At 61.5% G+C, this 26,244-nt stretch overlaps 1 protein-coding gene across 1 annotated transcript; it reads right to left on the bottom strand.

Annotated features, from left to right (window-relative positions):
* Window positions 1–642: 642 nt before the first annotated feature.
* LOC123658303 lies at window positions 643–15,739 on the bottom strand. Its single transcript, XM_045593742.1, has 2 exons — window positions 15,304–15,739; window positions 643–2,936 (listed from the first exon to the last, which is right to left on the bottom strand). Exons 1-2 carry the CDS (start codon window positions 15,737–15,739, stop codon window positions 643–645), a joined length of 2,730 nt encoding a protein of 909 aa, XP_045449698.1.
* Window positions 15,740–26,244: the final 10,505 nt, after the last annotated feature.

Raw genomic sequence — 26,244 nt, 5'->3', positions numbered from 1 at the left:
GGTGGAGACCCCGAACCTGATATAGTTGTGGTCCGAGAGAGTCTCCACCCCCTCCTCCACTCTCCAGTCTGTCACTCTCCGCGCGATTGCGGGGCTGGCGAACGAGAGGTCCACCACGGAACCCCCGCGCAATCGCACGCACGTCTGAACGTTTCCAACGTTCAGGAGTGACAGACCAGAGAGGAGGGCCCAATCCTCGACGGCCCGCCCCCTCGCATCCGTGTTCGGGTTGCCCCAGGCTCGGGACTTGGCGTTGAAGTCGCCGAGAACTATCACGGCTCTCGGCGACTGTCGGCATATCGCAGCTCTGACGGTGTCGAGGAAGACCTCGAAGTCCGCCAGGCTGCGGTTGGGGGAAAAGTAGAGGCCGATGACCGCATACTCTCCCCACGTCACCACGACGTATCCCGAGCCGCGCTCCACGAGTGCGAGGGGGCGGGTGGCGGAACTGCCTAGTGCGACCGCCACCGTGCCGTCGAGATCCCCCAACCAGTTCGGTTGGGGGGGAACCCAGTACGGTTCGCAGACGACGGCCACATCGATCATCCACTGCGCCATGGACTGGGTCAACAAGTCCTGAGCCCTGGCGCAGTGGTTGAGATTGGCTTGGAGGAAGCTGTGATGTCTGATGTGATCCATGGATTACTCAGACATCACAACCTCCACCTCCCCCGCCGCGGCCGGGGGGGCAACGCCGTCTGCGGCTGTCTGGCTTGCGGTCTCTCGGGGGGCCCGGGTTCCGAGGGCCCCCTTTCCTTTCGAGGTCGCAGGCCTGCACCTGCGGCCGCACATGATGTGCCCCGAGGGCTTTCCTCCCTCGGCGCACACCACGCAGCGCGGTGTCTTCTCCGGGCAGGAGGCGACCTTGTGCCCCGCGTTCCCGCATTTAAAGCAGAGGTCGCCCCTGTCGACAGTCGCCGGACACTTCGGGCGCGTGTGGCCCAACCCCATGCACTTAAAGCAGCGCATGGGGAGCGCCTCCAGGGCCGACACTCGCACCGAGCTCCAGCCGATCAGTAGCCTGCCCCCCTCGGTCAGCGCTTTCGCAACCGAGACGGGGCAGGATACGACGGTGGAGCCCATGCCGCCGAAGCCGGAGCGGATCGCCCCGACCCTCACCGTGCCGACGTCGGACGATGTCGCCTTCGCGACCGCCGCCGCCACCCTCTCGGGAGTGGCCGTGTCATCCAGGCCCGAGATGCGCACCTGCGCGGTCTTAACGGGCCTGACGACGGTGGCCACGTCCGAGAGGGCCTCCCTGAGCCGGCTGGCGAGCCGGTCGGCCTTCTCCTCTTTGTCGGAACCGGGTATCTCGAGCATCCTCGCTCCCGTCGCCGTATGACGGAAGAGGATGCGCTCGATCCCCAGTTCCTCCAATTTCACGGTGTCTTCGGCCGACCGGAAGATGGAGTCGTACGTCTGACCCTTCTCTATAGCCGCCGGCTGCAGCTGGACGACGACTGCCGCAGTCTTCGGGGCCTTGAATTTGGCCTTAACCGTCGCCTTTATTGCCGGCCTTCCAGGCTGCTTGGTCGGCTTGGCGGTCGGCTTGGCGGCCGGTCGCGCGGACGACGCCGCGGCTGGCTTGCCAGTCGGCTTCACCGCAGGGGCGGCAGTCCGGCCTTCGACTGCAGGTGTAGATGGAGGGGCGGAGGACTTCCCTTTCCCCTTCCTCTTGCCCTTCCCTCTTTTAACCACTGTTGCCCAGGTTTCCTCCCGGGCAACCGTGGAGGGGGCCGCCGACGTAGTGGCCGCCGTCTCAGGGCGTCGAGGTCCACCAGCTCCCAGTTGGGGGCGGACCGACGGAGCCGGCGGCAGCCTCTCCTCGATCTGCGCCAGCCGGACGTTCATCATATCGCCCAGCGAGCAGGTCAAGGAGTGCTTGAACTCCTCTAGCATGGCCGCCACCGGAAGTGTCGCAGGTGGACCGGCGACTGAGGCGTTGGCAGCGGCGGCGGCGGCGGCGGCGGCGTTAGCGGCCGCTTCCGTCTTCGCCTCGGCGAAGCCGCGCCGCATCGCCTTCAGCTCCGTTTTCATTGCCTCTATTTCGATCCTGAAGCGGCGGTTCTCCGCTCGGAGCCGCCTCACTTCATCGGCCTCGGTCCTAGAGGCAAAGGCGTCGACCACCTCGCTCAGGTCCGTCGCGGACCTCTTCAGCTTTGCGACGAACTCGCCTTTGAGGTTCCCGGATTTCCGGGCAACCTCTAGTATTACGGCGAGTCCCTCGCCCGCGCGCGCCCTGAGTTCCTGCGCGTTGAGCGCAACGACGTCGTCTACGATCAACGAGCCGACGTCGGGCTCGTTGTCGATGAGTATGTTTACGGGTTCCGGCCGGACAGGTGCTGGCTTGAGGAACTTTTCGCGGGAAGGACCCGCCGTGGTTCCTCTCGCCTTTCCCCTTCTCGCCGTGTTAATTTTAGCGAGGCCCGCGCCCTCGGCCTCCGTGTCCGAACCGTCACGCCCAGACGCGAAGGTCGAGGATGAGGGTCGCTTCCGCCGTCCCGTCAAAGCAATATGCCTATCAGGGGATCCCGAAACCATGTCTGTATCGGTGTCCGTTTTGTCGTCCGCAGCCAGAACCGCAAAACGGTTTCCACCTTTGTCCTGGCCCTTAGAAGGGCCTTTTTGGCGTGAGAGGAATCTCCCCTTGCGATCTCGCGAGGGGAGACCAGTCCTCGAGAGTGACGGCTCGTTTGAGCCGCCACTCCGAAGGCTGTTATCGGAGTCCGTATTTCTTGCAGAGGTCGTATCACCGCCCTTCCCGGGCACAACGTCAACGCCCATATGGGGCGAATCACAGTAACAAAGGGTGCCCTCCCCAGAATCGAACGGGCAGCGTGCATCCGAAGATGCACGGAGGGATTCTCCTTTGCCGGAGGCGCAGGTACCCTCCTGGGGTAGTCTCGTTTTGGTCTTTGTTTCCATGATTAATAGGGCTATTTCACAGCTTAGATTTTTAATCGGGGTTTACTCCCCTAGGCCGCGCGGCTGACAAGCCGCTAAAGGTGCGCCCACACCTACTGGTTTTGGTCCGCGGGGGTCCGAAAACCCCTACCACCCGCTCAGTGCGAGTGGCATTCCCCTATCCGCCACCGTGGGGACGCGCCCAGTAGAAGTCCAGCAACTCCTCCCCTTGGAGCCTAGGTCCCAGACCTAAGTCCGAGACCCAGGCCCCAAAGGCCTGGGGAGGCCTGGGAACCTAACCTAACCTAACCTAACCTAACCTAACCTAACCTTTTTTTTTTTTTTTTTTTTTATCGTGTGGAAAATCCTTCATGGACACCCTCCGGTTGGGGGGGCTCGGAGGGGAGTCAGACTCTTACTGAACAAAAACCACACGTGTGTTCCGCCTATGCGCTTGTGGCGAGATCGCGAGGACACAAAGCTCTTTCGCGATCCCGCCGGCGCCTGCCCAGACTAGGGCCCGTCGTCGTCGCCGCAAAAAAAGCGACAGCGACCCGAGAGAGGATCCCTTGAACACATAAGATCGCCTCTCTCCGTCCTCCTCGGGATCGTGCGATGCGGTCGATAGATCCCCCGACCTATCGCCCGCTGATCCAAACTACGGGGGCGGCGGCTGCAGGTTGGCCAGGTAGGCCCTGCGCCGCCGACCGCGTCTACCGCGACGAGACGGAAGCGAGTTCGGATCCCGTTCCCGCTCCCGCTCCGCCTCCTCCTTCCGCAGCATCACGGCGCTGCAGAAGGAGGAGACGGCGCTCCAGTTCTCCTCGCTGTCGACCATGGCCGAGACCACGACCGGCAGCGAGAGATCCGCTCCGATGGCCGCCGACAGGGCGGCGCGCTCTTCGCACCACGCCGGGCAGACCGCGCGCGTGTGCTCCGCCGTGTCCTCGGCGCCGGCGTCGCAATGGTGACATTCCGACGTCGGCTCCCGCCCCAGCGCTCGGCACAGATAGCGACCGAAGCAGCCGTGCCCGGTCAGCATCTGCGCCAAGTGGAACGACATCGCACCGTGTCGCCTATCGACCCAGCCGCGCAGAACGGGCCGAATCGCCGCCACCAGTCCCCGACTCGTAATTACGTTCGGGTCCTCGAGATTCTCCGACCACTTCCGGAAGAGGCCGTCGCGAGCTTCTCTCCTCCATCGCACGACCTCTTGCGGACGAGGCGTTTCCTCCCTCAGGCGCGCTTCCGTCACGCGCCAGAAGACCGACGCGAGAGCTTCGGCCTCCAGTTCCCACGGGGGGCTGCCGGCGAGGAGACACGATGCGGTGTAGGACACCGTGCGGTACGCCCTCGCAGCCCGCAGCGCGATAGCGCGGTGCGGCCTGCGAATCAGCGACACGTTCCGCGCGCAGAGAGCGCCCGCCCAAATCGGAGCGCCATACAACGCCATCGAACGCACGACGCCCACGAAGAGGCGTCTGCATTTGTCGGCGGGCCCTTCTAGGTTGGGCAGTAGACTCCCGAGCGCTCCGGCGGCGGCCAGAAGCTTCGGGGTCAGCCGCCGGAAGTGTTCGTCGAACTTCCAGCGACCGTCGAGAACGATGCCCAGGTACTTCATCGTCGACCCGACGGCGATCGAAGTACCCCCGACGACTATCGACGTCCCGGGCGGAGGAGCGGCCCTCGGCCCGTGAAATGCCAGGACCTCCGTCTTCTGCAAGGCGACCTCCAGCCCGAGAGCCCGAATTCTGGCCACCACCTGCGCGACGCCGGCCGTGGCGAGGCGGCCCGCCTCGCGGTGCCCGCCGGCGCGGACGGTGACGAGAGTGTCGTCTGCGTAGCAGATGACCGACACTCCCGGCAACGTGGCACCGCGGAGCACCCAGTCGTAGCCGATGTTCCACAGGAGCGGTCCGAGGACCGAACCCTGCGGAACGCCGCACGACATGGACCGCCTCGACAGACCGCCGCCGCCTATCGGGAACTCTACCGCCCTTCCCGCAAAGTAAGCTCCGATGAGCCTACGCAAGTAGCGCGGGATGCCGTGGTAACCCAGCGCCACCCTCACCGTCTCCCAGGGCAGAGAGTTGAACGCGTTGGTCACGTCCAGCGAGACCGCCCACAACACTCCACCCCGGGAGACCGCCGACTCGGCGAGGTCCCTGAGGTGGGCGATGGCCGCGACGGTCGACCGCCCCCGACGAAATCCATACTGCGCCTCGTGCAATCCCGGGTTCATCGACTCGAGAATTCGAGTCGCCAGGACGCGCTCGAACACCTTACTGATCTCGTCGAGGAGCACGATCGGTCGATAGGCCGAAGGCTGTTCGGCCGACCGTCCGTCCTTCTTCAGCAGGACGAGCCTGCCCGTCTTCCACACCTGGGGAAACCGGCCCTGCTCCAGGCACCTGTCGAACAGGGCCCGAATTCTGCCGCCCATGCTACCCGTCGCGAGGCTCAGCACCTTTCCCGGGACGCCGTCCGGGCCCGGGGCGGTGCGCTTCGATTTGAGCCTCGCGACGGCCGCACCGAGCTCCGCCTCGGTCACAGGGGGGATCCCGCTCTCCGCGAGACGCGGCTCCGCGACACCCATAGCCGGTGGGCTCCACTCGTTCCTATGAGGGAAGAGGGACTCGACTACGCGCTGCAAGATTTGCGGCTGCAAGCTCGTGGTCAGAGGGGGTGCCCACGGACGGAGCTTCTTCCGCACCGCCCGGTACGGCCTGCCCCACGGGTCTCTGTCCAGAGTTCGCAGCCACTCGTCCCAGCACGATTCCTTAGCGCGTGCAATGCCCGCCTGCAGCGCTTTGCAGGCGGACCGGTAGGAGTCGTACAGGCCGTCCTCTGCGGCCTGGTCCCTTCTTCGCCTCCGCCTGTAGTTGGTGAATCGGCGGCGCGATCTCACGCAGGCTTCGCGCAAGTCGCGGAGCTCCGGACGCCACCAGTACAAGTGCCGCCTCGGCGGGAACGGCTTCGCCCTCGGCATCGCCGCGTCGCAGATCCGCGCCAGCGATTCGCGGATGCCCTCTGCTTCCTCGTCGACGGAAAGGGCCGGTTCCGAAGGTCGGCGGATCCATTCCTCCACTATCGCAGCCTCCACGGCGATCTCCGCATCCATCCGACTCAGCACCCAGCGCGGGCCGGTGCCGATCGGGACGCTCGAGTCGGACGCGTTCGAACGCGACGAGGAGACGTCGAACCGAATGTACCGGTGGTCGGAGAGGGTCTCGACGTCGGTCAAGACTCTCCAACCCCGGACGCGGTTGTGGAGGTTTCGGGACGCGAAAGTCACGTCCACAATGGACCCACCGCTCCTTCGCACGCAGGTGTTCCTCGTGCCCCGGTTCAGCAACGTGAGACCCGTTGCCACCGCCCATTCCTCCATGATCGTGCCCCTCGCGTCAGTCGCCGGAGCCCCCCAGGTCACCGACCTGGCGTTGAAGTCGCCGGCGACCAGAACGGCACGGTGCGGCCGCCGAGCGATCGACGCCCCGATCTCCGCGAGCATTGCCTCGAAGTCGGCGAGACTCCGGCTCGGGGGAGCGTACACGCCGATGACGGCCACTCCGTCCATCGTACCGAGTGCGTATCCGCTCCCCCTCCGGACGTCCACGAAGCCCGCAGAGGCCGGAGCGATCACCGCGACCGACCCGTCCAGGTCGCCCAGCCAATCGCCGCGATCGGGGACCGCGTAGGGCTCCGCCACTATCGCAATCTTAATGCCCCACTGTGCCATGCTCTCGATCAGCAGATCTTGAGCTCTGGCACAGTGGTTCAGATTGGCCTGCAAGAACTTAATGGACGCCATTAATTATCGGCGTCCATTAAATCCTCCACTGGCTTAGCAGCCGGCGCGTCGACGATGGTAGCTTTTACGGGCCTGTCTTTGCGCCTGCCACTCTTGTTGGTCTTTCCCTTTTTCTTGTTGTAGTCGGGGCACCTCCTGTCGCCAATTTTGTGGTTGGCGGGCCGGTCCGCCGCCGCACATATGGCGCACTTCGGCTCGGCTTTGCACTCGCGAAGTCTGTGGCCCGACTCGCCACAGCGGTAGCAGGCGCCGCTGCGGTCCACTGCGCGAGTGCACTTCGCGCCGACGTGCCCCGTCTCCTGGCACCGGAAGCACCTCAGCGGCCTCGGTTCGAGCAGCCGGACCCTCGCCGTGGTCCAGCCGACGCGCAATCGTCCTTCGCGGGCGACTTTTCGCGCCGCGACCACCGGGCAGCTCACCCAGAGCGAGCCGTTGGGGGCGAGGGAGCCAGCCTTCACGTCGTCCGGCTGACACCCACCCTCCGCGGCCAGTGCTCGGGTGACCTCCTCGGCGGCGACGGAGTCGTCGAGCCCCATGACCCGCAGCTCGACCCTTTTCGAAGGCCGCTGCACTCTGACGGCTTCCGTGCCGAGGACTTCTCGCAATTTCGAGGCGAGAAGGTCGGCCTTCTCGCCTTTCTCCGCTCCAGGGACCTCGATGATCCGGGAACCCGTCGCGCCCGTTCGGATCTTGAGCGTTTGGATTCCCAGATCATCGAGGTCTATCTTGCTTCGGGCCTCCTTGATTACAGAGGCGTACGTGACGCCTCTGTCCTTCGCCTCCGGCTGCAGCGTTATCGAAACCGCCGCCGAAGACGGCGCACGCAACTTCTTTTTCGGCTTCGCTTCTTTCGAAGCAGCCGCAGCCGCACCCTTGCCTGGCTTCCCGGCCTTCCGTCCGAGGACGGTAGACCAGGTCTCCCGCGCGGCAGGAGTCACGGGCGCCGGTTTCGCAGCAGGTTTCGGCGCTGCCGCCGGAGTCTCGACCGCGTTCGCGGTCTTACCCTTCTTTTTCTTTCTCTCCCGTCCGTTTGGCTTCCCCCTCTTCGGAGCCGGATTCGCTGGCGGGGTCAACGTCGTGACCGCCGCCTGGTCGGCCGGCTCGGAAGCTGGGGCCTCTCTGTCCTTCCTCGCGTCCAGAGCGACACGCTGCGCTTTGGCCGGTAAGAGCCGGTCGCTCAACGCCTCGATCTTGGCGTCGATCGAGGCGTTGAGCATGTCGCTCAGTTTGGACGCGAGAGAGCGTTCACGTTCGTCCCAGTCGTCGGGACGCAGAGATTTATGCGCCGCAGTCTGCGACAGCATGAATCTATCCATTTTTTCTTCCAGGGCGTTGAACTTCGACCTCCACTCCTCCTTCTCCTTTCGAAGTTCGGCAACCAACGCCCTGAGGTGGACGACCTCGTCAGTCGCGTTGCGATTGGCGAGTTCCTCCACCACCTCCTTCATGCCTTTGCGCACTTGTTTAAGGGCCTTGATATAAGTGCCCTTGAGGTTTCTCGAGCTTCCGGTCACCTTTTGCAGAAGCTCAAGGTAACCTTCCGCTCGAGAAAGCGCGTCTCCACATCTTCCGGCGTCGTCGCTGAGCGACATGTCCGACTGACGCGAGCTTGTCCTGGATTGGACCGCACGCGCCATGTCGGCCAGCTCGCTCTCCGCCTGGATTTTCCGTTCGCGCTCCTTTTCGTCGTTAAGGCGACGTCTGGCTTCGGCCAGTCCGACGTATTGGCCGGTTGTAGCCGGTCGACCTCGGCCTCTGCCAGGCGTCGCCCTTTTCCTTTCATTTTCCTCCTCCGAGGAGCCCGGAGACAGGATTCTTTTCCTAAACTGAGGCTTTCGGCGGCGGGAAGATCCCAACGACATGTTGTCGTCGGAATCTGATCCCGCCCCCCAAAGCCTCCCGTCGACCGAGGAGAGAGAGCCGACGCTGTCCACACGCGTGAGGACAACTCGCGGCTGTCTCACTCCGCCAGTAACTCCGCCCTTCTCGGGCCCAACGTCTTCACCGCCCTTCTCGGGCACTACGTCCACTCCGCCCTTCTCGGGCACTACGTCCACTCCGCCCTTCTCGGGCACTACCTCAACTCCGCCCTTCTCGGGCCTCTCGTCGGAACCGGAAAGCTCCGAAACACAAACACGTGATTTGCCCATCCCAGATTCGACAGGGCTGCGCGCCGAAGCGCGAAGGGATTCTCCATTGCCTGAGGCGCCGGTACCCTCCTGGGTTAATAATGTTTTAATGCACGTATCCATGTTTAAGTGATGACACAGTTAGACCGAACCTCCCATCGGCCACGCATCCCTTCGCGCTGTGTCGCCGCTTAGGATTCGGGGTAATTTTTATAGAGGTCTTCTTCCTCTAGATCCGGCCGGTTAAGGCAAGACCCCTCGGTCCCGCACGAAGCCGCGAGACATGACCACGACACCTCGCACGGGGTTACGAGCTTATGAGGCGTAGAGCGGACGGGAAACCCGCCCACTCTACCCGACGGCGGGGTCACCGCCGCCGAGGTCGCCCGTCCACTAGGAGCAGGGGGGAAAATCCCCACCCCGCTTCTCCGCGCCTTCGCAGCGCCACACTCACCAAATCACCAAGGGGGGCGAGCGATGATGATAAAATAAATAAATAAAAATAATAAATAAATAAATAAATAAATAAATAACGCTCACCCCGCCCTCTAGTGCCGGGGGGGACCGCCAAGGTCCACATCCCACTCCGCGCCCTCTCTTCCGGCGCCGCGTGAAAGGCTAGGCCATTCCACGCGAACTCCGCGCTCCCTCGTGGCGCAATGTGCGATCACAGGACCACTCCAGTACAAGACCAGAGCGGGACCCGGACGCCTCGCCTGGTGTTGGTCCGCGGGGGTCCGTAGACCCCTACCGCCTGCAGTCATTCGACTGCGGCGACACTCCCCTATCCGCCAAACGGGGGACGCGCCCAGGTAGAAGTCCAGGAACTCCTCCCCTTGGAGCCTAGGTCCCAGACCTAAGTCTGGGGCCTAGGCTCCAAAGGCCCGGGAACCTAACCTTTTTTTTTTTTTTTTTTTTTTACGTGTGGAAAATCCTTCATGGACACCCTCCGGTTGGGGGGGCTCGGAGGGGAGTCAGACTCTTACTGAACAAAAACCACACGTGTGTTCCGCCTATGCGCTTGTGGCGAGATCGCGAGGACACAAAGCTCTTTCGCGATCCCGCCGGCGCCTGCCCAGACTAGGGCCCGTCGTCGTCGCCGCAAAAGCGACAGCGACCCGAGAGAGGATCCCTTGAACACATAAGATCGCCTCTCTCCGTCCTCCTCGGGATCGTGCGATGCGGTCGATAGATCCCCCGACCTATCGCCCGCTGATCCAAACTACGGGGGCGGCGGCTGCAGGTTGGCCAGGTAGGCTCTGCGCCGCCGACCGCGTCTACCGCGACGAGACGGAAGCGAGTTCGGATCCCGTTCCCGCTCCCGCTCCGCCGCCTCCTTCCGCAGCATCACGGCGCTGCAGAAGGAGGAGACGGCGCTCCAGTTCTCCTCGCTGCCGACCATGGCCGAGACCACGGCCGGCAGCGAGAGATCCGCTCCGATGGCCGCCGACAGGGCGGCGCGCTCTTCGCACCACGCCGGGCAGACCGCGCGCGTGTGCTCCGCCGTGTCCTCGGCGCCGGCGTCGCAATGGTGACATTCCGACGTCGGCTCCCGCCCCAGCGCTCGGCACAGGTAGCGACCGAAGCAGCCGTGCCCGGTCAGCATCTGCGCCAAGTGGAACGACATCGCACCGTGTCGCCTATCGACCCAGCCGCGCAGAACGGGCCGAATCGCCGCCACCAGCCCCCGACTCGTAATTACGTTCGGGTCCTCGAGATTCTCCGACCACTTCCGGAAGAGGCCATCGCGAGCCTCTCTCCTCCATCGCACGACCTCTTGCGGACGAGGCGGTTCCTCCCTCAGGCGCGCTTCCGTCACGCGCCAGAAGACCGACGCGAGAGCTTCGGCCTCCAGTTCCCACGGGGGGCTGCCGGCGAGGAGACACGATGCGGTGTAGGACACCGTGCGGTACGCCCTCGCAGCCCGCAGCGCGATAGCGCGGTGCGGCCTGCGAATCAGCGACACGTTCCGCGCGCAGAGAGCGCCCGCCCAAATCGGAGCGCCATACAACGCCATCGAACGCACGACGCCCACGAAGAGGCGTCTGCATTTGTCGGCGGGCCCTTCTAGGTTGGGCAGTAGACTCCCGAGCGCTCCGGCGGCGGCCAGAAGCTTCGGGGTCAGCCGCCGGAAGTGTTCGTCGAACTTCCAGCGACCGTCGAGAACGATGCCCAGGTACTTCATCGTCGACCCGACGGCGATCGAAGTACCCCCGACGACTATCGACGTCCCGGGCGGAGGAGCGGCCCTCGGCCCGTGAAAGGCCAGGACCTCCGTCTTCTGCAAGGCGACCTCCAGCCCGAGAGCCCGAATCCTGGCCACCACCTGCGCGACGCCGGCCGTGGCGAGGAGGCCCGCCTCGCGGTGCCCGCCGGCGCGAACGGTGACGAGAGTGTCGTCTGCGTAGCAGATGACCGACACTCCCGGCAACGTGGCACCGCGGAGCACCCAGTCGTAGCCGATGTTCCACAGGAGCGGTCCGAGGACCGAACCCTGCGGAACGCCGCACGACATGGACCGCCTCGACAGACCGCCGCCGCCTATCGGGAACTCTACCGCCCTTCCCGCAAAGTAAGCTCCGATGAGCCTACGCAAGTAGCGCGGGATACCGTGGTATCCCATCGCCACCCTCACCGTCTCCCAGGGCAGAGAGTTGAACGCGTTGGTCACGTCCAGCGAGACCGCCCACAACACTCCACCCCGGGAGACCGCCGACTCGGCGAGGTCCCTGAGGTGGGCGATGGCCGCGACGGTCGACCGGCCCCGACGAAATCCATACTGCGCCTCGTGCAATCCCGGGTTCATCGACTCGAGAATTCGAGTCGCCAGGACGCGCTCGAACACCTTACTGATCTCGTCGAGGAGCACGATCGGTCGATAGGCCGAAGGCTGTTCGGCCGACCGTCCGTCCTTCTTCAGCAGGACGAGCCTGCCCGTCTTCCACACCTGGGGAAACCGGCCCTGCTCCAGGCACCTGTCGAACAGGGCCCGAATTCTGCCGCCCATGCTACCCGTCGCGAGGCTCAGCACCTTTCCCGGGACGCCGTCCGGGCCCGGGGCGGTGCGCTTCGATTTGAGCCTCGCGACGGCCGCACCGAGCTCCGCCTCGGTCACAGGGGGGATCCCGCTCTCCGCGAGACGCGGCTCCGCGACGCCCATAGCCGGTGGGCTCCACTCGTTCCTATGAGGGAAGAGGGACTCGACTACGCGCTGCAAGATTTGCGGCTGCAAGCTCGTGGTCAGAAGGGGTGCCCACGGACGGAGCTTCTTCCGCACCGCCCGGTACGGCCTGCCCCACGGGTCTCTGTCCAGAGTTCGCAGCCACTCGTCCCAGCACGATTCCTTAGCGCGTGCAATGCCCGCCTGCAGCGCTTTGCAGGCGGACCGGTAGGAGTCGTACAGGCCGTCCTCTGCGGCCTGGTCCCTTCTTCGCCTCCGCCTGTAGTTGGTGAATCGGCGGCGTGATCTCACGCAGGCTTCGCGCAAGTCGCGAAGCTCCGGACGCCACCAGTACAGGTGCCGCCTCGGCGGGAACGGCTTCGCCCTCGGCATCGCCGCGTCGCAGATCCGCGCTAGCGATTCGCGGATGCCCTCTGCTTCCTCGTCGACGGAAAGGGCCGGTTCCGAAGGTCGGCGGATCCATTCCTCCACTATCGCAGCCTCCGCGGCGATCTCCGCATCCATCCGACTCAGCACCCAGCGCGGGCCGGTGCCGATCGGAACGCTCGAGTCGGACGCGTTCGAACGCGACGAGGAGACGTCGAACCGAATGTACCGGTGGTCGGAGAGGGTCTCGACGTCGGTCAAGACTCTCCAACCCCGGACGCGGTTGTGGAGGTTTCGGGACGCGAAAGTCACGTCCACAATGGACCCACCGCTCCTTCGCACGCAGGTGTACCTCGTGCCCCGGTTCAGCAACGTGAGGCCCGTTGTCACCGCCCATTCCTCCATGATCGCGCCCCTCGCGTCAGTCGCCGGAGCCCCCCAGGTCACCGACCTGGCGTTGAAGTCGCCGGCGACCAGAACGGCACGGTGCGGCCGCCGAGCGATCGACGCCCCGATCTCCGCGAGCATTGCCTCGAAGTCGGCGAGACTCCGGCTCGGGGGAGCGTACACGCCGATGACGGCCACTCCGTCCATCGTACCGAGTGCGTATCCGCTCCCCCTCCGGACGTCCACGAAGCCCGCAGAGGCCGGAGCGATCACCGCGACCGACCCGTCCAGGTCGCCCAGCCAATCGCCGCGATCGGGGACCGCGTAGGGCTCCGCCACTATCGCAATCTTAATGCCCCACTGTGCCATGCTCTCGATCAGCAGATCTTGAGCTCTGGCACAGTGGTTCACATTAGCCTGCAAGAACTTAATGGACGCCATTAATTATCGGCGTCCATTAAATCCTCCACTGGCTTAGCAGCCGGCGCGTCGACGACGGTAGCCTTTACGGGTCTGTCTTTGCGCCTGCCACTCTTGTTGGTCTTTCCCTTTTTCTTGTTGTAGTCGGGGCACTTCCTGTCGCCAATTTTGTGGTTGGCGGGCCGGTCCGCCGCCGCACATATGGCGCACTTCGGCTCGGCTTTGCACTCGCGAAGTCTGTGGCCCGACTCGCCACAGCGGTAGCAGGCGCCGCTGCGGTCCACTTCGCGAGTGCACTTCGCGCCGACGTGCCCCGTCTCCTGGCACCGGAAGCACCTCAGCGGCCTCGGTTCGAGCAGCCGGACCCTCGCCGTGGTCCAGCCGACGCGCAATCGTCCTTCACGGGCGACTTTTCGCGCCGCGACCACCGGGCAGCTCACCCAGAGCGAGCCGTTGGGGGCGAGGGAGCCAGCCTTCACGTCGTCCGGCTGACACCCACCCTCCGCGGCCAGTGCTCGGGTGACCTCCTCGGCGGTGACGGAGTCGTCGAGCCCCATGACCCGCAGCTCGACCCTCTTCGAAGGCCGCTGCACTCTGACGTCTTCGGTGCCGAGGACTTCCCGCAATTTCGAGGCGAGAAGGTCGGCCTTCTCGCCTTTCTCCGCTCCAGGGACCTCGATGATCCGGGAACCCGTCGCGCCCGTTCGGATCTTGAGCGTTTGGATTCCCAGACCATCGAGGTCTATCCTGCTGCGGGCCTCCTTGATTACAGAGGCGTACGTGACGCCTCTGTCCTTCGCCTCCGGCTGCAGCGTTATCGAAACCGCCGCCGAAGACGGCGCCCGCAACTTCTTTTTCGGCTTTGCTTCTTTCGAAGCAGCCGTAGCCGCACCCTTGCCTGGCTTCCCGGCCTTCCGTCCGAGGACGGTAGACCAGGTCTCCCGTGCGGCAGGAGTCGCGGGCGCCGGTTTCGCAGCAGGTTTCGGCGCTGCCGCCGGAGTCTCGACCGCGTTCGCGGTCTTACCCTTCTTTTTCTTTCTCTCCCGTCCGTTTGGCTTCCCCCTCTTCGGAGCCGGATTCGCTGGCGGGGTCAACGTCGCGACCGCCGCCTGGTCGACCGGCTCGGAAGCTGGGGCCTCTCTGTCCTTCCTCGCGAACCTAACCTTTTTTTTTTTTTTTTTTTTTTACGCTGGAAAATGCGTTTACGCACCCCCGTCACCCGAAGGCGACGGAAGTCTGAGACTCCCGGCGGGGAGTGCAATGCCGGACTACTCAGTAAAAACCAGCGGTGCCCTCGTCGTCCTGGTGGGGCGCCACGGGACCACTAAAAGTATTCGCCATGACGCCCCGGACGGTGGGCCTGCCTGCAGGTGCAGGGCAGGCCGCCTCCGATTGTAGAGCGCTCCCGGGCACCGAGAGCGCTCCCACATCGCCGCAGGGGGAAGAGGGGCACGCGGAGCGCCCCCGCGCCGAGCCCGATGCAGAGGACGGAGGATCGCGCCGCCACGCCTCCCCCCCCGCACCACATCCGCCGCGAAAGCACCCCGCGCGCCCCCCTCCCACCCGCGACTTGCGGGAAGGAGAGGGGCGCGCGGAGCGCCCCCACGCCAAGCACGATGTGGAGGGAGGGGGAGCGACCCAGCGACGCCTCCCCCCCCACACCGCGCCCGCCACGAGGGCGCCTCACGCGCCCCCCTCCCCCCCGCGACTTGCGAGGAGGAGAGGGGCGCCGGCTGCGCCCCCGCGTCAAGCACGATGCGGAGAGTGGAGGAGCGCGTAGCGACGCCTCCTCCGTCCCGCCGGTCGCCTCCTTCGTAGCGCGTCGGCGTGAGCGTCGGCTTCGCGCTCACGCTCCGCAGCCTCCTTCAGCGAGATAACTTCTTCGCAGAAGGAGGCCACGGCCGACCAGGACCTCGCGCTGCCGAGCATGGAGCGGACCACGCTCGACAGCGCGAGGTCTCCGCCGATGACCGCCACGAGGGCCCTCCGCTGAGGGTCCCAGGCGGCGCACTCTTCTAGCGTGTGGCGCGCCGTGTCAATCGGAGCACCACACTCGTGACAGGCAGGGGTGGCTTCCCTCCTCGCGATCTGGTGCAGGTACTTACCAAAGCAACCATGCCCGGTAAGCACCTGCGTCAGGCGGAAGGTCAGCACCCCGTGCCGCCTTTGGACCCAGCGACTTAAATGTGGACGTATCGCGTCCACCGTCACCGTGCCCGCCGCCGGAGACCCCAGGCTCTCCTCCCACTTGATCATCAGGGCCCTCTGAGCTTGAGTCCTGATGTCCATCGCTCGGTCCGTACTACGGACCTGCCCTTCTCCAGCTCTGAGGCTCGACTTTGCCGCGTACACTCTCGCGAGCATCTCCGCCTGGAGTTCCCAGGGCGGATCGCCCGCGAGAAGCGTGGCCGCCGTCCACGACACCGTACGGTATCCCCGTATCGCTCTCACCGCTATGGCCCTCTGGGGTCTCCGCAGGAGGGCCTTGTTGTCGCGAGACGCGAGAGCGTCGGCGAACACGGGGGCACCGTACAGTGCCATGCTGCGAACTATGCCGACGTATAGACGTCGGCATGGCGAGTCCGGGCCGCCTATGTTATAATTATCTTATAATTAAGAGGTTTAACGAAACGTGCTTTTACTTGTGCTGACCAAAACGGAAGAGAAATATATTTTAAATTTATGTTACACAGAGTACAACAATGACACAGACTAATTATATCAATCACCACAGATAACTTATAAATAGCAACAACAGTAATTTGAGTACTCACAATTTAACACCCCCACTCTCAAATTACAGCAAATTTTAAATTACAATACATTAGTTATAAAACATTAACAATACCCAGCATGTTCATAAATTTACGGTGCTTAACTAAAACTAAACCTTTTGTAAACATGTCTGCTGGCATATTGTCTGTAGGTAAATAATCAACTTTAACTATCTTATTAAAAATAACTTCCCTGCAATAGTGATAACGGATATCAATGTGCTTAGTTCTGTTATGAAAAACAGGATTTTCTGATAACTTTTTAGCACCTTGATTATCACTATATAATACAACAGTATACAATCGTTTAGTTATCTCATTTTGTAAATTTTGAAGATACACTGCTTCCCTACAACCTTCTGTGAGTGCCATATACTCTGCCTCAGTACTTGAGAGCGCTACTGTTTTTTGTTTTCGACAACCCCACGAAATGACAGAACCCGACAACATAAAACAAAAGCCTGAATAAGATTTTCTATCTACAAAATTATTTCCCCAATCGCTATCAACATAGCCCTGAATATCAACATTTCCATTTTTACAGTATTTTAAACCCACATTTTTAGACCCTTTTAAATATTTCAAAACTCTTTTAGCATAAGACCAATGTTCACTACTGTGACAATTATTAAATTGACTCAAGTATCCAACAGAATAAGCAATATCTGGCCTAGTAAGAACAGCAAGATACATAAGGCTCCCTATAAGCTGCTGATAAGGATTATCACTTTTCTGACACTCATTTCTAACAATATTTAATTTAGCTTCCATGGGGGTATCACTAGCTTTACAATCAATCATATAAAATTTATTTAACAGCTTATCTATATAATCTGATTGACTCAATGTAACAACATTATTTAATTTATCATAATTCACACTCATACCTAGACATTTTTTAATTTCACCTAAGTCTTTAATATTAAATTTTCTACTTAAAGTATCTTTTAACAATATCATTTCCTTTTCATCATTTGAGAAAATAAAAAAATCATCAACATACAAAGTTACTATTGTTCTTAGTTCATTAACAATTTTGGTATACAAACATGGCTCTATTTTTGATTTTTTATATCCATTACTCAACATTACATCATCAACTTTTCTATACCAAGCACGTGAAGATTGTTTGAGACCATATATAGCTTTATTCAGTTTAAGAACTTTATTTTTATTAACATTAGAACATTCAAAACTATCTGGTTTTTCCATATATATAGTCTCCTCCAACTCTCCATTAAGAAACGCAGTCTTAACATCTAAATGACTAGTTTTAAAATCAAGTTGCACTGCTAAAGCAAACAATAACCTTAAAGTAGTATGACACAGGGGAGAAAGTCTCATTGTAATCAATACCCCATTTTTGATTATAGCCTTTTGCAACTAGTCTAGCAAGGTAACAAATGTTATTGTCTCCATCATGTTTTTTTTTAAGTACCCATTTACACTTAACAATAGTTCCACCTTTTGGAGCATCTACAAGCTCCCACGCACTATTATTATTGAAACACTGTATTTCTTCTTTAACAGCACGTAACCAGTTTTCCCTCTCAGGGCCTCGCAGAGCTTCCTCCAAAGTTAACTCGCTGTCATCTAATGCACTGCAACTTTCTGTACACATATTTGAGAAACCATACCTATCTGGTTTACTCCTAGATCGAATAGGCAATACTCGTATTGCACTTCCAGTACTCCCTGCAGAACTGTCTGACTCTTCAGTCTCACTCGGCACAAAAGAACCCACCCCGCACCGCGCACGACCTCCGAACTGAAAGACGGGCTTTCCGGGCCCCCTTCTCGGAGCGAGGAACGAGTCGGCAAGACCGTCAGTCCGCAAGACCCGCCCCCGGTGATCCAAGTCCGAGACCCGTCCCGTCCCGGGCCGAAAGACGAGCCGCAGACCCCCATAAGTCCACAAACCCGCCCCCGGTGATCCGGGACCGAGACCCGACCCCGGCCCCGGAGTTAATCCAGGACCGAGACCCGCCCCTGGAGCGGAAGACAACGTTTCCGGTGATCCAGGACCAGCCCAGAGGACCTTCCCTTCCTTAGGAGCGCGCCCAACGGCCTCGACACCCCTATGCGCTTCCGCGCCTCCCGGAGCGCGACCCAAAGGCCCCGGCACTCCAAACGCGCCTACGCACGTCCTCCCCGCGCCGCGTCGCAGCGCCAAACCCTCACCGACGGCAACCTACGTGCCATCCCGCACCGCGCACGACCTCTGAACCGAAAGACGGGCTTACGGAGCCCCATTCTCGGAGCGAGGAACGAGTCGGCAAGACCGTCAGTCCGCAAGACCCGCCCCCGGTGATCCGAGTCCGAGACCCGTCCCGTCCCGGGCCGAAAGACGAGTCGCAGACCCCCATAAGTCCGCAAACCCGCCCCCGGTGATCCGGAACCGAGACCCGACCCCGGCCCCGGAGTTAATCCAGGACCGAGACCCGCCCCTGGAGCGAAAGACAACGCTTCAGGTGATCCAGGACCAGCCCAGAGGACCTTCCCTTCCTTAGGAGCGCGCCACACGGCCTCGACACCCCTATGCGCTTTCGCGCCTCCCGAAGCGCGACCCAAAGGCCCCGGCACTTCAATGCGCTTTCGCGCCCTCCTCCCTGGTTTTGGTCCGCGGGGGTCCGAGGACCCCTACCGCCTGCGTCTCGCTAGTAACGCAGGCGGCACTCCCCTATCCGCCACCCGGGGGACGCGCCCAGGTAGAAGACCAGGAACTCCTCCCAGACCTAGGTCTGGGGCCTGGGGGGGCCTGGGAACCTAACCTTTTTTTTTTTTTTTTTTTTTTAACGTGTGGAAAATCCTTCATGGACACCCTCCGGTTGGGGGGGCACGGAGGGGAGTCAGACTCTTACTGAACAAAAACCACACGTGTGTTCCGCCTATGCGCTTGTGGCGAGATCGCGAGGACACAAAGCTCTTTCGCGATCCCGCCGGCGCCTGCCCAGACTAGGGCCCGTCGTCGTCGCCGCAAAAGCGACAGCGACCCGAGAGAGGATCCCTTGAACACATAAGATCGCCTCTCTCCGTCCTCCTCAGGATCGTGCGATGCGGTCGATAGATCCCCCGACCTATCGCCCGCTGATCCAAACTACGGGGGCGGCGGCTGCAGGTTGGCCAGGTAGGCCCTGCGCCGCCGACCGCGTCTACCGCGACGAGACGGAAGCGAGTTCGGATCCCGTTCCCGCTCCCGCTCCGCCGCCTCCTTCCGCAGCATCACGGCGCTGCAGAAGGAGGAGACGGCGCTCCAGTTCTCCTCGCTGCCGACCATGGCCGAGACCACGGCCGGCAGCGAGAGATCCGCTCCGATGGCCGCCGACAGGGCGGCGCGCTCTTCGCACCACGCCGGGCAGACCGCGCGCGTGTGCTCCGCCGTGTCCTCGGCGCCGGCGTCGCAATGGTGACATTCCGACGTCGGCTCCCGCCCCAGCGCTCGGCACAGATAGCGACCGAAGCAGCCGTGCCCGGTCAGCATCTGCGCCAAGTGGAACGACATCGCACCGTGTCGCCTATCGACCCAGCCGCGCAGAACGGGCCGAATCGCCGCCACCAGCCCCCGACTCGTAATTACGTTCGGGTCCTCGAGATTCTCCGACCACTTCCGGAAGAGGCCGTCGCGAGCTTCTCTCCTCCATCGCACGACCTCTTGCGGACGAGGCGGTTCCTCCCTCAGGCGCGCTTCCGTCACGCGCCAGAAGACCGACGCGAGAGCTTCGGCCTCCAGTTCCCACGGGGGGCTGCCGGCGAGGAGACACGACGCGGTGTAGGACACCGTGCGGTACGCCCTCGCAGCCCGCAGCGCGATAGCGCGGTGCGGCCTGCGAATCAGCGACACGTTCCGCGCGCAGAGAGCGCCCGCCCAAATCGGAGCGCCATACAACGCCATCGAACGCACGACGCCCACGAAGAGGCGTCTGCATTTGTCGGCGGGCCCTTCTAGGTTGGGCAGTAGACTCCCGAGCGCTCCGGCGGCGGCCAGAAGCTTCGGGGTCAGCCGCCGGAAGTGTTCGTCGAACTTCCAGCGACCGTCGAGAACGATGCCCAGGTACTTCATCGTCGACCCGACGGCGATCGAAGTACCCCCGACGACTATCGACGTCCCGGGCGGAGGAGCGGCCCTCGGCCCGTGAAAGGCCAGGACCTCCGTCTTCTGCAAGGCGACCTCCAGCCCGAGAGCCCGAATCCTGGCCACCACCTGCGCGACGCCGGCCGTGGCGAGGAGGCCCGCCTCGCGGTGCCCGCCGGCGCGAACGGTGACGAGAGTGTCGTCTGCGTAGCAGATGACCGACACTCCCGGCAACGTGGCACCGCGGAGCACCCAGTCGTAGCCGATGTTCCACAGGAGCGGTCCGAGGACCGAACCCTGCGGAACGCCGCACGACATGGACCGCCTCGACAGACCGCCGCCGCCTATCGGGAACTCTACCGCCCTTCCCGCAAAGTAAGCTCCGATGAGCCTACGCAAGTAGCGCGGGATACCGTGGTATCCCATCGCCACCCTCACCGTCTCCCAGGGCAGAGAGTTGAACGCGTTGGTCACGTCCAGCGAGACCGCCCACAACACTCCACCCCGGAAGACCGCCGACTCGGCGAGGTCCCTGAGGTGGGCGATGGCCGCGACGGTCGACCGCCCCCGACGAAACCCATACTGCGCCTCGTGCAATCCCGGGTTCATCGACTCGAGAATTCGAGTCGCCAGGACGCGCTCGAACACCTTACTGATCTCGTCGAGGAGCACGATCGGTCGATAGGCCGAAGGCTGTTCGGCCGACCGTCCGTCCTTCTTCAGCAGGACGAGCCTGCCCGTCTTCCACACCTGGGGAAACCGGCCCTGCTCCAGGCACCTGTCGAACAGGGCCCGAATTCTGCCGCCCATGCTACCCGTCGCGAGGCTCAGCACCTTTCCCGGGACGCCGTCCGGGCCCGGGGCGGTGCGCTTCGATTTGAGCCTCGCGACGGCCGCACCGAGCTCCGCCTCGGTCACAGGGGGGATCCCGCTCTCCGCGAGACGCGGCTCCGCGACGCCCATAGCCGGTGGGCTCCACTCGTTCCTATGAGGGAAGAGGGACTCGACTACGCGCTGCAAGATTTGCGGCTGCAAGCTCGTGGTCAGAGGGGGTGCCCACGGACGGAGCTTCTTCCGCACCGCCCGGTACGGCCTGCCCCACGGGTCTCTGTCCAGAGTTCGCAACCACTCGTCCCAGCACGATTCCTTAGCGCGTGCAATGCCCGCCTGCAGCGCTTTGCAGGCGGACCGGTAGGAGTCGTACAGGCCGTCCTCTGCGGCCTGGTCCCTTCTTCGCCTCCGCCTGTAGTTGGTGAATCGGCGGCGCGATCTCACGCAGGCTTCGCGCAAGTCGCGAAGCTCCGGACGCCACCAGTACAGGTGCCGCCTCGGCGGGAACGGCTTCGCCCTCGGCATCGCCGCGTCGCAGATCCGCGCTAGCGATTCGCGGATGCCCTCTGCTTCCTCGTCGACGGAAAGGGCCGGTTCCGAAGGTCGGCGGATCCATTCCTCCACTATCGCAGCCTCCGCGGCGATCTCCGCATCCATCCGACTCAGCACCCAGCGCGGGCCGGTGCCGATCGGAACGCTCGAGTCGGACGCGTTCGAACGCGACGAGGAGACGTCGAACCGAATGTACCGGTGGTCGGAGAGGGTCTCGACGTCGGTCAAGACTCTCCAACCCCGGACGCGGTTGTGGAGGTTTCGGGACGCGAAAGTCACGTCCACAATGGACCCACCGCTCCTTCGCACGCAGGTGTACCTCGTGCCCCGGTTCAGCAACGTGAGGCCCGTTGTCACCGCCCATTCCTCCATGATCGCGCCCCTCGCGTCAGTCGCCGGAGCCCCCCAGGTCCACCGACCTGGCGTTGAAGTCGCCGGCGACCAGAACGGCACGGTGCGGCCGCCGAGCAATCGACGCCCCGATCTCCGCGAGCATTGCCTCGAAGTCGGCGAGACTCCGGCTCGGGGGAGCGTACACGCCGATGACGGCCACTCCGTCCATCGTACCGAGTGCGTATCCGCTCCCCCTCCGGACGTCCACGAAGCCCGCAGAGGCCGGAGCGATCACCGCGACCGACCCGTCCAGGTCGCCCAGCCAATCGCCGCGATCGGGGACCGCGTAGGGCTCCGCCACTATCGCAATCTTAATGCCCCACTGTGCCATGCTCTCGATCAGCAGATCTTGAGCTCTGGCACAGTGGTTCACATTAGCCTGCAAGAACTTAATGGACGCCATTAATTATCGGCGTCCATTAAATCCTCCACTGGCTTAGCAGCCGGCGCGTCGACGACGGTAGCCTTTACGGGTCTGTCTTTGCGCCTGCCACTCTTGTTGGTCTTTCCCTTTTTCTTGTTGTAGTCGGGGCACTTCCTGTCGCCAATTTTGTGGTTGGCGGGCCGGTCCGCCGCCGCACATATGGCGCACTTCGGCTCGGCTTTGCACTCGCGAAGTCTGTGGCCCGACTCGCCACAGCGGTAGCAGGCGCCGCTGCGGTCCACTTCGCGAGTGCACTTCGCGCCGACGTGCCCCGTCTCCTGGCACCGGAAGCACCTCAGCGGCCTCGGTTCGAGCAGCCGGACCCTCGCCGTGGTCCAGCCGACGCGCAATCGTCCTTCACGGGCGACTTTTCGCGCCGCGACCACCGGGCAGCTCACCCAGAGCGAGCCGTTGGGGGCGAGGGAGCCAGCCTTCACGTCGTCCGGCTGACACCCACCCTCCGCGGCCAGTGCTCGGGTGATCTCCTCGGCGGTGACGGAGTCGTCGAGCCCCATGACCCGCAGCTCGACCCTCTTCGAAGGCCGCTGCACTCTGACGTCTTCGGTGCCGAGGACTTCCCGCAATTTCGAGGCGAGAAGGTCGGCCTTCTCGCCTTTCTCCGCTCCAGGGACCTCGATGATCCGGGAACCCGTCGCGCCCGTTCGGATCTTGAGCGTTTGGATTCCCAGACCATCGAGGTCTATCCTGCTGCGGGCCTCCTTGATTACAGAGGCGTACGTGACGCCTCTGTCCTTCGCCTCCGGCTGCAGCGTTATCGAAACCGCCGCCGAAGACGGCGCCCGCAACTTCTTTTTCGGCTTTGCTTCTTTCGAAGCAGCCGTAGCCGCACCCTTGCCTGGCTTCTCGGCCTTCCGTCCGAGGACGGTAGACCAGGTCTCCCGTGCGGCAGGAGTCGCGGGCGCCGGTTTCGCAGCAGGTTTCGGCGCTGCCGCCGGAGTCTCGACCGCGTTCGCGGTCTTACCCTTCTTTTTCTTTCTCTCCCGTCCGTTTGGCTTCCCCCTCTTCGGAGCCGGATTCGCTGGCGGGGTCAACGTCGTGACCGCCGCCTGGTCGGCCGGCTCGGAAGCTGGGGCCTCTCTGTCCTTCCTCGCGTCCAGAGCGACACGCTGCGCTTTGGCCGGTAAGAGCCGGTCGCTCAACGCCTCGATCTTGGCGTCGATCGAGGCGTTGAGCATGTCGCTCAGTTTGGACGCGAGAGAGCGTTCACGTTCGTCCCAGTCGTCGGGACGCAGAGATTTATGCGCCGCAGTCTGCGACAGCATGAATCTATCCATTTTTTCTTCCAGGGCGTTGAACTTCGACCTCCACTCCTCCTTCTCCTTTCGAAGTTCGGCAACCAACGCCCTGAGGTGGACGACCTCGTCAGTCGCGTTGCGATTGGCGAGTTCCTCCACCACCTCCTTCATGCCTTTGCGCACTTGTTTAAGGGCCTTGATATAAGTGCCCTTGAGGTTTCTCGAGCTTCCGGTCACCTTTTGCAGAAGCTCAAGGTAACCTTCCGCTCGAGAAAGCGCGTCTCCACATCTTCCGGCGTCGTCGCTGAGCGACATGTCCGACTGACGCGAGCTTGTCCTGGATTGGACCGCACGCGCCATGTCGGCCAGCTCGCTCTCCGCCTGGATTTTCCGTTCGCGCTCCTTTTCGTCATTAAGGCGACGTCTGGCTTCGGCCAGTCCGACGTATTGGCCGGTTGTAGCCGGTCGACCTCGGCCTCTGCCAGGCGTCGCCCTTTTCCTTTCATTTTCCTCCTCCGAGGAGCCCGGAGACAGGATTCTTTTCCTAAACTGAGGCTTTCGGCGGCGGGAAGATCCCAACGACATGTTGTCGTCGGAATCTGATCCCGCCCCCCAAAACCTCCCGTCGACCGAGGAGAGAGAGCCGACGCTGTCCACACGCGTGAGGACAACTCGCGGCTGTCTCGCCCCGCCAGTAACTCCGCCCTTCTCGGGCCCAACGTCTTCACCGCCCTTCTCGGGCACTACGTCCACTCCGCCCTTCTCGGGCACTACCTCAACTCCGCCCTTCTCGGGCCTCTCGTCGGAACCGGAAAGCTCCGAAACACAAACACGTGATTTGCCCATCCCAGATTCGACAGGGCTGCGCGCCGAAGCGCGAAGGGATTCTCCATTGCCTGAGGCGCCGGTACCCTCCTGGGTTAATAATGTTTTAATGCACGTATCCATGTTTAAGGGGGGTGACACAGTTAGACCAAACCTCCCGTCGGCCACGCATCCCTTCGCGCTGTGTCGCCGCTTAGGATTCGGGGTAATTTTTATAGAGGTCTTCTTCCTCTAGATCCGGCCGGTTAAGGCAAGACCCCTCGGTCCCGCACGAAGCCGCGAGACATGACCACGACACCTCGCACGGGGTTACGAGCTTATGAGGCGTAGAGCGGACGGGAAACCCGCCCACTCTACCCGACGGCGGGGTCACCGCCGCCGAGGTCACCCGTCCACTGGGAGCAGGGGGGAAAATCCCCACCCCGCTTCTCCGCGCCTTCGCAGCGCCACACTCACCAAATCACCAAGGGGGGCGAGCGATGATGATAAAATAAATAAATAAAAATAATAAATAAATAAATAAATAAATAAATAACGCTCACCCCGCCCTCTAGTGCCGGGGGGACCGCCAAGGTCCACATCCCACTCCGCGCCCTCTCTTCCGGCGCCGCGTGAAAGGCTAGGCCATTCCACGCAAACTCCGCGCTCCCTCGCGGCGCAATGTGCGATCACAGGACCACTCCAGTACAAGACCAGAGCGGGACCCGGACGCCTCGCCTGGTGTTGGTCCGCGGGGGTCCGTAGACCCCTACCGCCTGCAGTCATTCGACTGCGGCGACACTCCCCTATCCGCCAAACGGGGGACGCGCCCAGGTAGAAGTCCAGGAACTCCTCCCCTTGGAGCCCAGGTCCCAGACCTAAGTCTGGGGCCTGGGCTCCAAAGGCCTGGGAACCTAACCTAACCTAACCTAACCTAACCTAACCTAACCCAGTAGCGCCCCGCCCGCCACCGAGAACGGTCTATTTTACACGTGCTCCGCAAATTTTTAATCTTTAAAAATCAATTAAAGTGGTTTTTTCGCATCGTAGAACCAAGTGCCGTATATCAAAAGTTGCGTCTTGACGCGCCCCATCCGGTGGTGTAATTTGTTTCTCTGGAAAACTCTTATAACCAACGGAAAAGTGGAAAAAACCGGTAAAATTAACAAACACGTGCAAAAACCGCACAATCATAATTTTGTGGTAGTAATAAACCAGTGAATTTTTGACTTTTCGTGACGATCTATGCATCAAAAGTTGTGTGGAGCTGTGCTTTAAATACTATTCAAACAATTCAGTGCAAAAAAAAAAAAAAAAAAAAAAAAAAAAAAAAAAAAAAAAAAAAAAAAAAAAAAAAAAAAAAGTGTTATAAGTGAAAAACTGCAAAGTAGCCGCAACCATAAATTTGTAACGTGTACGCTGTGGAAACGAGATCGATAACATATAGATATTAATGCACCATCTGAAGGGTCTTATTTAGACCTTTCATTTGACACCACGTTTGGATTTTTCTCGCGCCTGAGCGCTGAGAAAAAGGCGAAAAACCAGTTGTCACGTTTCCACGTGCCCCCACTTCCTGAGGCGCGAGGGGGAGGCGTGACACTGCAAACGACGCGGCGCGGCGACGCGGTTACAACGGCGGTTTCAGCTCTTCAAAACGTTAAGTATTTCCGAAGATATCCAATTTTGAATATTTCGTCACTTTTTAGTCAAGTTTTATTCCAAAAGTAAAGCGACGACCCCCCCAAAATTTTATTAAATATAAATTGTCTCAATTAGGCCTAAGTACATACAAAATTTCAGAATTTTTGGATAAGTAGTTTTTGAATTATTAATTTTTGAAGTTTAGGGTGAGCACGAGGGGGTGCTCCCCGCGGTTGGATATCGTCGGAAGTAGTTGCATAAGGTAGAAATAAGTGTAAATAGTAGCCAAAATTTTT

This window comes from Melitaea cinxia, chromosome 12 (assembly GCF_905220565.1).
Source record: "Melitaea cinxia chromosome 12, ilMelCinx1.1, whole genome shotgun sequence".
In the NCBI taxonomy this organism is placed as follows: domain Eukaryota; kingdom Metazoa; phylum Arthropoda; class Insecta; order Lepidoptera; family Nymphalidae; genus Melitaea; species Melitaea cinxia.
The sequence above is the reverse complement of the archived record's forward strand: the minus strand, read 5'-3'. Positions and strand labels throughout refer to the sequence as shown.